The sequence below is a fragment of the Dipodomys ordii genome, unplaced genomic scaffold (genome assembly GCF_000151885.1).
Source record: "Dipodomys ordii isolate 6190 unplaced genomic scaffold, Dord_2.0 Scaffold117, whole genome shotgun sequence".
In the NCBI taxonomy this organism is placed as follows: domain Eukaryota; kingdom Metazoa; phylum Chordata; class Mammalia; order Rodentia; family Heteromyidae; genus Dipodomys; species Dipodomys ordii.
In genome coordinates, this window is record NW_012267333.1 from 3,135,113 (window position 1) to 3,147,243 (window position 12,131).

The window sequence follows — 12,131 nt, forward strand, 5'->3', positions numbered from 1 at the left end:
TATTTTTATATAGCTCTCCATTATTGGTTGACTAAATCAGTGACTTGCCATATGTATTACTTTAGATACTTCTTTTATAATTGAAAACACTTGAGATCTATTTTCTTGCAAATTTTCAAATACACAAAATGTTATTAACTGTAGTCCCTGGGCTTTACAACATATCTCCTGAACAAATACCTGCTATCTAAATGAAACAGTGCATCCTTTGATATATCCTCTGATGAAAATCTCCCCAATAACAGTACTTCCCAGATTCTTTATAAGCCTGATGAACTTACACTCCATACAAGTCTTTCTGTGTCTTGCTTATTTGTCACGCTATCCAATTTTATCAATGTGGTTGCAGAGGACAATTGTTTCTTGCTTTCCACAGTTGAATAGAATCATAATAAAGAAACTATGGGGTATATACATATATATACCCCATAGTTTCTTTATTAGTTCATCCATTGGTGCACACTTGACTTCATATCTTTGTTATGGTGATGGATGCTTCAATGAACATGAAAGAGCTTCTCCTTCCTAATGAAAAAATTATATCCATTTAATGACAGTTTCTGCATTCTGAGACTGGATCAACAGTCAGATGATGAGATAGACAAATCAATCCAAAATATTTCCCTGGAGGAAGTTATGGTTACCATATAACAAACCAGCTGCCACCACGTAGTACAAGTGGAAGACAAACCAGAAAGACAAACTCGAGTCTTCCTCCCCTCGTCCTCTTCACCACTGCTTTAAAAATTCCACTTCATTTAAATCCTGCTCATCCAATCACACAGCTTTTATAGTATGAGTCTGTCCTACACTTTCAGACGGCTGAGACAGAATTACTTGCCAAGCACATAAACTCCTTCTAGTTACATCTTCTTTCTTGGCATCACTCCTTGAAGTTTTATTGACATGCGTTTTATCACAGGGAAGTGTAATTAAGTCATTATATGTGCACAAATGCTATGCAACAAACACATTGAGGCCAGACTACAGAATACACAATGCGAGTATCACTGGCATGTTGTGGATTTCCTGTAATTTTTCATTAGAGTTTAGTGGGTAGGTACAACTAAGGGTCAGTTACAGTGGTGGGAGTAGTGTTTCTATATGGGAATCTCAAAAAAAAGATTACTTTTTAAATCCAAATTCTAATTCTGTTCAGCATGTCCAGGCAACATGTAAGTGTACTATATAGAGTGAATGGGAAATGCTGATTCCTCATCAGTTATGAGTACTTAAGAAACTTCAATCCATTTCACTTGGGAATGATAGCCATAGTGAATAGCTTGTTGATCTTGTTGTTTTAGTTGTTGTGCTGCATTTTCAAGACTATACCTTAAAAGTAATCTATGCAAAAAGTGGCTAGAAAAGTAGCTAGAGATGTAGTTCAAGTGGTAGAATACCTACAAGGCCCTAAGTTTAAAAAGTAAAGAATGCAAGAAAGAGAGGGGAAGGGAGAGGAAAGAAAGAGGGGGATGGGGGAGAGGGAGGAGGGAGGGAGAAGGGGTGAGAGTGAGGAAAGGGGGAAGAAGGAAGGAAGGAAGCAAGCAAGCAAGGAAGGAAGGGAGCGAGGGAGAGAGGAAGGGAGGGAGAAGGGGTGAGAATGAGGTAAGGGGGGAAGAAGGAAGGAAGGAAGGGAAGGAGGGAGGGAGGGAGGGAAGGGAAGGGAAGGGAAGGGAAGGGAAGGGAAGGGAAGGGAAGGGAAAGGAAGGGAAGGGTAGCCAGAGGTGGAACTGTGGTAGACTGATAGCTTTGAGCAAAAAAAGCTAAAGGACAGCTGGGCACGGTGGCTCACGCCTGTAATCCTAGCTACTCAGTAGGCTGAGATCTGAGGATTGTGGTTCAAAGCCAGCTAGGCAGGAAAGTCCATGAGACTCTGATCTCCACTAAACTACTCAGAAAAAGTCAGTGGTAGCGAGTTAGCCTTGAACACAAAGAGGCTAAGGGACAGTACCCAGGCCCTTAGTTCAAGCAAAAAAAAAAGGAAGTACAGACTTTCTTAATTATTTTGCAAAGTATAACTCTTAGAAAAGTGGAAAATATGAGGCTATCACAAATAATCATGTTCTAATACCCAAAAGTATATCAAACTTTGAGACTTAAATATTCTTCTATTAGTCAAGGTTCTATAGTGAAACAGAATGGGTAGCATGGGCATATGCACAAAAGGGCAAATTTGTTGTGGTGTGGATTCATGTAATTAGAGAAGAAAAGACCCTTGATGTGCTGTTATCTGCCAGCTAAAGAACCTGGAAGACAGGGACGAGATTCATCCAGAGTTCAAAGGCCCAGGAATCATAGGTAAAGAATGGCTAATGTATGTCTTCAAGGCCAAGGACTTAAGAGCCCATAGATCTGATGTCTAAGACATAGAGGAGATGGATTTCTCAATTAGAGAAGACATGAGGTTATTATTCTGTCCATGTCTTTTGCCCTATTCAGATGAGCCTTCAATAGACTGCATGATGACCATTTGTATGCATGAATAAAGATCTGCAGGTTCAAACAGAACTCTTTGAGAAGCACCTTCAAGATTGTACACAGATTATAATATCTTATTACCCATCTAAGTACCCTATATCTAGTTAAATGCATGCTTGAAAATAAACGCTACAAACCACCAAAACACATTTCATTACAGCAAACTGACTCCACAAATCCATGTGTCCATACAGGACACCTGCATGGACTTATTATGTTCCTGGGTATTTTAGGTTCTGCTTGCATGCATTCGCATTGAATGTGATAGGAAAAAATTGGCAGGGAAATTGGCTGAATACATTGATACAGTTAATACTGTATTCTACAAGGAGATTCAAAGATATCATATACATTCTTACTCAGATATTATGCAGCAATAGATTGCAGCAGTAAGATTTCAGTACAGAATATTGATAATATAGTGTAGTATGTAAACGAGTCTCAGTACAGAGAAGACCATGGGAGAGTCCAGATACTAAACATCTAAAATCTTAAAATAAGAAATCATAAGGATAACTTCGCCTCGGAAATAAGCTTGGTGAATGCACTCTTCACCTCCTTGTTCCTCAAGCTGTAGACCATAGGGTTCAGCACAGGGATGATCATAGTGTAAAACACAGATGAAAATTTGTCAAAGTCCATGGAATAACTGGAGCTGGGCCTTAAGTACATGTATATAATCGTCCCATAGAATATGGAGACAGCTGTAAAATGAGAGGCACAGGTGGAGATCGTTTTCTGACGTCCTGAAATGGAATGCATCTTTTGGATGCTTTGAAAAATGAAGGTGTAGGAGATTAAGATGACTAGAAGACCAAAAAAGATATTGAAGCTGGCCGCATAGATCAGAATGAGCTCATGAACATGTATATCTGAACAAGATGTAGACATAACTGCTGGCATATCACAGAAGAAATGATGGACCACACGGGACCTACAGAAGGAGAGGCTGAATATGTTCCCAATGTTAATGATAGCAGTCACACCGCCACAAGCATAGGAACCCATGACCAGAAATGCACACATACTGGTTGTCATGGTGGTGGTATAATGGAGGGGTTTGCACACTGCTGTATAACGATCATAGGCCATTGAGGCCAACAGGTAATTTTCTGCACTAGCAAAGCCTGAAAAGCAGAACATCTGAGTGGCACAAGCAGTGTAGGAAATGACCTGGTCTCCTACGAGGAGCTCAGCCATGACCTTTGGAGTGACAGCTGTAGAGTAACACAAATCCACTACAGACAGGTGACCAAGGAACACATACATGGGGGTGTGGAGACGAGAGTCCAAGAGAATCAACAGGATCATCCCCAGGTTCCCAACCAGCGTGAGGATATAGATGATGAGGAAGGTGATAAAGAGTAGAACTTGCAGGTCTGGGTCGCTGGTCAGTCCCAGCAGGATGAACTCTATCACTTCTGTCCTGTTCTCCATCAGTGTTGCTTGAGAGTCTCTATGTGTGCTACAGCCAAGAGGACAAAGAAACACGATGATCAGGAACTTGAGTGGAAATTGGAAAGTATAAGTACAAGAACAATGATTTTGGTCATCTTACTAACAACCTGAACTTTGAGTTTCTATGGGTTTGAGAACCAAAGTGGGTAAATTAATTGTTAATAGGGTTACACATGAAAAGGACTTGTATAATTGAATCTATCTTCCAATGTACTTCTCCTCAGCCAGGAAACTGATACTTGCCAGATACTAACCTGCCAGCAGTGCCTATGGACACTTAGATGTGAATTCACTGTCCTTCTTGGTAGATTAATATAAATTATGTGGTGCAAAATGTTGGGTGATTTATTTGCATTTACATGAAATCAGTTACCAACTTCTGTCCTGGATTTATGCCACCTTTAACCATGCCGAGGGGTAACTGTGTCTAAAAGTCTAGAATGAGTACAAAAAAATGAATTAAATTTACAATTACTAGTTGTAATTGCATCCCAGTGTTTCTGAGTGTTTGGATGTCAGAGGGAACTGAGTGAATGATGAAGACCTCATCACTAATAATATCTCATTAACTGTATTTGTCTCTCCTGAGAGATGAAATAAATAGGCAAACAGAAACTTTTAACAGTGAAATAATAATTCTTTGAAATGCTAGCAGATCCCAAATAAACTAAAAGGCTCTGACTTGCATTTCAACCTTTTCCTCTATCACTCAGGCTTATTAATATGAGCACATGTACATGGGTTGACCATTAGATAGCTCAAAACAATATACATTCTCAGACTTAGTGCCATCTTCTTAGAAACCACTAGCCAGAAGATCAAGGAGGAAGAAGAAGCGAATGTGTAGGCACAAAAGAAGAAAGATGAAGCAGAGGTCCAACTAAACCAACTTGTTCACCCACTGAGGCCAGAGGAGCAGAACTAAGGAATGCCAGTGGCCAGGACACTGATACAACTGATTGCACTACATGCCACTGTCTATGATTTCTCAATAGATCTAGAACTTCCATAGCCAAAACCTCCCCGCAAACACCCACCTTGCTCATAACCAGCAGCTCCTGCTGGCCCTGTGCTTGGACATGTGACATTCTAGGCTAATTCTGTTCATCATTGTGGCCAAATGTGACCCATGTACAATTAACCATCTTTTTTGCTTTTGCAGCTAGAAAAACAATACATTTCTGATTAACTTGTCAAAGGATTTCATTCCTGAATGCATGTATCACAATGCTAGGCATAGTAAATGTGGTATGGTTGCAGGTGTGCTGGGGATATCTTCAACCTCTAGAGGTCATTTCTGAATGCAGGAATAGCATCTTTGATTTCTGGTATATTTAACCACTGCTCAAGAGGTAACTGTCTTCCCCAAGCATTGTATTTCCAGCAGCACAATGAGGACATGAATGAGATCACTCTGAGAAAGAAACAAGGTAATACATAAAAGGCAACATAACAGTGAGTGGAAGGCAAGGCCCAACAGCACTGGCTATCATGCTGTTAGGATGGGGGTAATGGTCTCTATGCTGCTTTGATCAAAGTAGAGGTTGACATGCAGCCAGAGTTGAGATTTACTCTGAAGTCTTCCACCTTCTCTCCACAATTTGCCTCTTCTTCCACACTCCCACCCTAAGATTAGCTGTGCTCTCCCATATTTCTTAGTTGGTTCTGATTGCAAGGATAGAATGGCTATTTCATGTGAGCCATACTTGTCAAAAATTTCTTCCTTGACATCCGTAAGTTAACTTTGGTTAAAAAAAAAAAGTCTACTGTTCTTTAATCACATTCTTTCTCTCATTGTTCTCATACCAGAGCCAAATCACAAAGGCCAAGAACTGAAAATCCATCTTCAGCTCTCGAATGTGTTAAGATAGCAAGTTCCATGTTGGGAAATATTTTATTTGACTCCATTCTTGTGTAGTAACAGTACTGAAAGTTGTTCTGTCTTTTCTTTTTTTCTGTCTTGAAATCTGAGGAATTATATCCACCTTAAACTAACTACTATCCTCTTGGCTCGCATTTACTTCTTCAACTTCTATTGATGAGTCTGCCCCTTGAAGATATTACACTTGTGCAATTTATGATACATGGTCTTTTAGCATGAATTGAGTTCTACAGCCAGTAATAAGAGATTTATAAATAAATGAAGTATTTGTGTATGTGTGTTTGTATGGTATGGTTATTATTATTACTTAATTAGTAAGGAAACTAGACTTGAAGTTGCATGATATTCTATATGTATGCACATATGTGAGAAAGACAAAATTCCAGAGTTAAATACACCTTCTAAGAATAATAGTTAGTGGGACATCAACAAGGGAAGGGGTAAAATTGGTCGACAAGGAATGTACTCATTGCCTTATTCATGTTTTTGTAACCCTTCTGTACAACATCTTTACAATAAAATAAAATTAAAAAGAAAAAAAGAACAATAGTGAACGCTTAAAAAGCAGTTCCAGAAATAGCATCACAGTTAGGACCCTTTCCACATTGAAGAGAATCACTTCATCTGGGGTATTTTTCTTTGCTTATGATTGATTCTTAAAGCTTTTTATTCACAGCAATTAGTTGTATATGGGAGCTTAATTTTGGTATGGACATACATGAATGCAATGTACCTTGATCAAACTCAACTCTCTGTCATTCTTCCTTACCCCCCTCTCTTTCCAAACCAATCTCACCCAGCTTACTGTTCCACTTTAGTTTGTGTACATAAGGTATATTGACCATACACATCCTCCACTCCCCAATCCTTAGTCCATGCCACCTTTAAATAAATGGTGAACATAATAAAGCCACTACAACCAAAACATCATCTTCACAAGTGTTTATACATAGGTTTAGAAAAGAAGTATGATTCGTTCTATGAATTATTTATATCTAACGATTGACTTTTATGACATGAATACCCTAGACTCCGCTCACCACTTAAGAATTGGGTTTGACGAACTTTACAACTTTGGTGGGTGGGGGGAAGGTTGGGAAGGGATGGGAAGAGGAAACAAAGGAGGAGGCTACAATGCTTGATAAGAAATGTACTCATTATCTTGCCTTCTCTATAGTATTTTCACAATAAAAAATAAATAAAAATTAAAAAAAGAATTAGGTTTGAAATATCTCTATTTTCAAGTCATTCATAGTAGTTTTACATATCCATTTCTTTTACATACATAGCACTTCTTACTAAAATGTCTGTGAAATATAGAAGCTTACCAGCTTTCTAGCAGAGAAACAACAGTCAATTCAGGATCTCCCGTCTGAAAAATAACAGTCAGCGTAGAATGTTGCACGCATTCTATTACAGGAGCTCCCTCTTGGGGGCAGCCGAAAGATCCCAACTTCTGTAAGGCAGGGAAAATAGAGGAAAGAATATTACAAGGATAATATCTTGAAGCCAGCACAAATTCCTTCTTTGTCCTGAACAATCCCTTATCTCCTTCTTGTGAGAAAATGAAGTGTGGTGGAGAACAATCGAGAACAATCGAGGAGGTGACATTAACCAAGACACATCATTCCCCTCAACTGTCATGTTTTATTGAAAGCCCTTTGTATACCTACTTAAAAGAAAAGAAATAATAAAAAAATATTCCATAATTGTATCTGTAAATGATAAGTAATGAAGAAAGAAAGGGAGGAAATTGTAGTCGCAATATTCAAGGCATATCCTATGAAACTAAGAATACCGAGGGGAAGGGATGGGTTGGGAGGAAGGGAGAGTATGATCAAGATTCATTGCACTTATAAACCGATTTGTAAAACTCCTTAAAGATAATAAAAATACTTTAAAAAGAAGGATTTATAAAATATCCTGTGGATACACTACATCATTTAAGAAGAAGTACAAATGGTATTTATCTTTACGTAGTTTTTCTGGCCATGGATGAAGGCTCACAGTTAATATCAGGTCAGAGAAGATCTTTGCTAACAAGGGCAATCATTTGGATTATAAGTGCTGTCTATAAGTACAAGGCATATGATGTGTTTCTTATAATGCAATTTCATTTTGAGTCACATTGGGATTTCAAAGGCTAGCACTCTGGAGAGAAATACAGAGACTTCTAGCATTCTGGAAATTTCCCCTGTGAGACTACCTAACATTCCTCACCCTGCTTTCTTAGAGAAGAAGCAATTAACCTGCCTATAGGGAACAAGATGGTTGTTACCTATTAAAAAATTAAATTTGTCCTCAGTGATAAATGAAAAGCTTGTACTTGTGCATATTAATGGGGTATTGTGTGATCTTTCCCTGTATGTATATGTTGTGTAGTGTTAAAATAAGTTTAAGCATGCTTATCTGCCAATATGGTTACCATTTCATTATGATAAGCCTTCCAAAATCCATACTTCGAGCTTTGGGGGCAGTGCAATATATCACACTTTTTCTTGCAGGTACTAGCATTTGAACTCAGGACTTGTACTTGTTAGGCAGGCATTCTCCCACTGGAGACACCAGCCCCTCTCCTTTTTTATTTCTTAATAAACTTGCATCTATTCTCAGGGCAGCCTGGACTTTGATCCTCCTATTTTTAGTTCCTGCATAGCTGGAGGCAAATATCACACATGTAACTTTTTGGCTGGCCTTAAGCTATAATCCTCAGCTTCCCTAGCAGCTAGAATTGCAGCAGGTCATCTATCTTAACTATAGAGCTTCTCACTCAGCTCTGTCTTTTAGTACCTATTGATCATCCTTTCCATGATTATCCTTCCTCTACTGTCCACAGACTCTGGCAACTAGTGTTCTACTTCCAACTTGTATGAGTTCAAACAATCAGGTCCACCTATGAGGACTATCAATTGACAACTGTATCTCTAGCCTGTGTAGACATCTTCAGTTCCTTTCCTGTTGTTACACATGACACAACTGAATTCATGTTAATGGGTGAATAGTATTGTCTGATTTGTGTACCACATTTTATCCATTTACAGCTGACTTCTTTTCATTTCTAAGCTTCGGAACTAGCTCTGTGAGGGTCATGAATGCAAGCGTCCTCACATGCCAATATCATTACCTTTGGATTCAGGCTCAGGAGAGGAATTTTTATCACCATACAGTGATGCAATTTTTCATTTTTTAATACCCCCCTTATCAATGTCAACAGTGGCTTGTTCCAATCTAAAAATCCCAACATTTTACAAAGGTTATGCTTTCTCCATGCCCTTGTGAGCAACAGCTATCTTTGTCATTTTAATAAAGTTATTCTTATAGGGACAAGGTGATATCTCACTCATTGTGGTTTTGATTTGAATTTCCCTGGTAATGAGTGATACAGCACAACTTTTTCATAGATGGCTTGGCCGTCTGTGGACTTCTTTTTATTACCAGCATAAATATGTGGTACCAAGTCAATTAATTGTGATATTTACAATACATACATAATGTACTTTGGCCAAATTCACTCCATCTGCATTACGTTTTCTTGAGAGCTTGTTTAAAGGTTCTAGCAGGGGAGTACGGCTACTTGACTCAAGACCAATCCTCCTCTATTGATGATGGTTGTCCTCTTCAACCTAGCACTCAGCTCCTGGAGTGACACACATGGAGTAGTGAGGGAGGAAGGGAACACCCACCGAACCAGCCAGATCCGCTGAATCAACCCTGGTGATCAATGGGGTCATATAGACAAATGTCACAGCCAGATCACCCTCACATTCTCTACTATGTCTTCTTAACTATTCCCCTCTTCCCTTCCTTCTTAGATTCTGTTGAGCTTCATTAGGTTATTTGCATATTAACTCCATATATATGCAAATATATATATTAAGTCCATATAAAATATATATATTAATATATATATATTAAGTCCATATATAGTTGCATATATATGGACTTCTGTGGCATTCACCACTTTTCATTGTGTCCTTTCACTCTCCTTCTTTCAAAGGGTCTTTCTTTTACAAATATGTCATTTGATCCCTTTTTAAATCTAGAATATATAAAAATACATATATATGCATACGTGTATATACATATATATGAGTATGTATATACATATATATATATGAGTGAAAAGGCTTGATATTTGTCTTTCTGAGCTTGGCTTATCACACTTACCACGATGATCTCCACTTGCTTCCATTTCCCAATAAATGACAACACTTTCTAAAGCACACTGGCTGTACACATGTAGGTTTGTATCTACTCTCTTTACTGTGTCATTCTTGTGTATGTGTCCGCATCTACTCCAGGACAATGATGTGTCGGTTACTGCATCATTGCAGTTATTTGTAGTCAGCGAGTTTAGTGCCTCTTGCTGTGTTCTATTCAAAAATGACTTTGGTTGTTTCATGAAAATTTAAGACTAATTTTCCTAGTTCTGTGATGATGGTCACTTTTTTTAATTTTGTAAACACTGCCCTGAATTTGAGGATTACTTTGAGTAGCACACACATTTCCATAATATTCATTCTTCCTATCTATGGATAGAAGACATTTTTTTTCATTTTCTGGTGTCAAATTCAATATCTGAACAATATTTTATAACTTGCATTGTAGAAACTTTACAGTTTGTGAAAAAACTTCTGCAGCAGTTTTATGAACTATGGTGTATGATATTGCTTTCTTGATTTCTACTCAGATAATTCAATAGATGTCATGGAGCCATGCTGCTTTACTTTGGGCTATCTATTTGGTAGCTTGTAACTGTCAGATTCATTTACTAGTGCAACAGCTTTTGGGTAGACTTTTTGGTTTTCCACATGCAATATGATTTCTTGTCAAATCAATGACATTTTCACTTCCTGTTTTCAAGTATGAATTTCCTTTGATTATATGCATATGATTATATGTGTGATTTTAATCACACACACACATTTTCTGATTTGTGTGGCTATAGTTAAAGACCTTTGCTCTGTGGCTGTCAATTTGACTCCACAGGAGTGTGCTTCCTTAGTTTCTTCTCTGAAGAAGATCTACTTAGATACAACACTGGAAATCTTCAGGAACTTGGACTCTATAGGAAAAAATGGGAATGAATATGAATTCTGAAGATAACTACAGTAATCCCAGCAGCCTAAGAAGTCAGGTGGTAGAGAGATTCTACCACTCTAAAAAATGGTACTTGTTTGGCCTGAATAGAAAATGTTTTATATGGTCTCATGTATCAATGCCTGGTCTCCAGCAGGTGGTGCTATGTGAGGTAATGCTGAAAATTTTAGAAGGTGGAGCTCAGCGGGAGAAAGTAGGTCATTGGGGTCATTGATTTTTAGACATCTTTCCCTGGCCCCTATATTCCTTTTCTCCTTCCTATCTTCCATGATTATATAAGGTGCTTTGTTCCACCACATGCTCTCCATCCTGATGTTCAGGCTCACCATATCCCTAAAACAACACAGCTGATTGACAGTGAACCAAAACCTCTGCAATCATTGGCCCAAAATTAGTCTTTTCACTTCGTAGCTCAGACTGGTCTTGAACTTAGAATGCTTGTGCCTTAGCTTCCCTCATTCTGGGATTACAAATATATAATATCACAAAGACCTTTGCAGCCACTTTATATACTTCCTACAGAACTTCTTTCCATGCAATTTGATTTTTAAGCTTATCCCATTTGAGAATTTAGAAAAAAAAGAACTAAAAAGTATTATTTATTCTGGAGACAGACAGATTTAAGATTGTTAGAAATGCTGGAGGAGAAAAATAATACTACCTGGTTGGCAGGTTTTTTCATCAACCTATCCAGGCTCAGTCATGTCATGACATCAGAGAGCACTCATCTGCATATTAGATTAGGGTTTGTCTGAAGTACCAAGAGAAGTTTACAACTATTTCTCTGCTGCGGACCGGGTTCTGTCGGGTCGACCGAGGACACCTAGGGGAGGAACCTGGAATAGGATATGGGGAGGTGGCAAACAGACAACTCACACACATTAGGAGTGGATGCTGAGTGCGATTTAATGCAGAGGATAACAAACTTTTATAGCAAAAAGTCTCCATAAGAAAGGGCAAAAGGTTACACAATCTTGCTGCAAGGCTTCATTCTTGGGTGGTCAACAGCTGGTCGCCTGAAAGGCACTTGTTTCCGGCTTATCTCTAAGAAATATAATGGGTTTCGACGTTTGTCACCATTTAACCATTACCTTATTTTTATAGAGGCCTTAATTGTCCCATAGGATTTTTCCTTCTTGTTCCTTCTTTAATAATAAGCACCAAGGAGACTTAGATCTAGCAAGTCTCTTAGTAAATGAGAGAGTAGTAGGAA

General features: G+C 38.4%; 1 protein-coding gene across 1 annotated transcript; it reads right to left on the minus strand.

The window, feature by feature from the left end:
• Positions 1-2,982: 2,982 nt before the first annotated feature.
• Positions 2,983-3,915, minus strand: LOC105995412 (olfactory receptor 5B3-like). The gene has a single exon (XM_013029123.1). It carries the CDS (start codon positions 3,913-3,915, stop codon positions 2,983-2,985), a length of 933 nt encoding a protein of 310 aa, XP_012884577.1.
• Between the last annotated feature and the right edge of the window lie 8,216 nt (positions 3,916-12,131).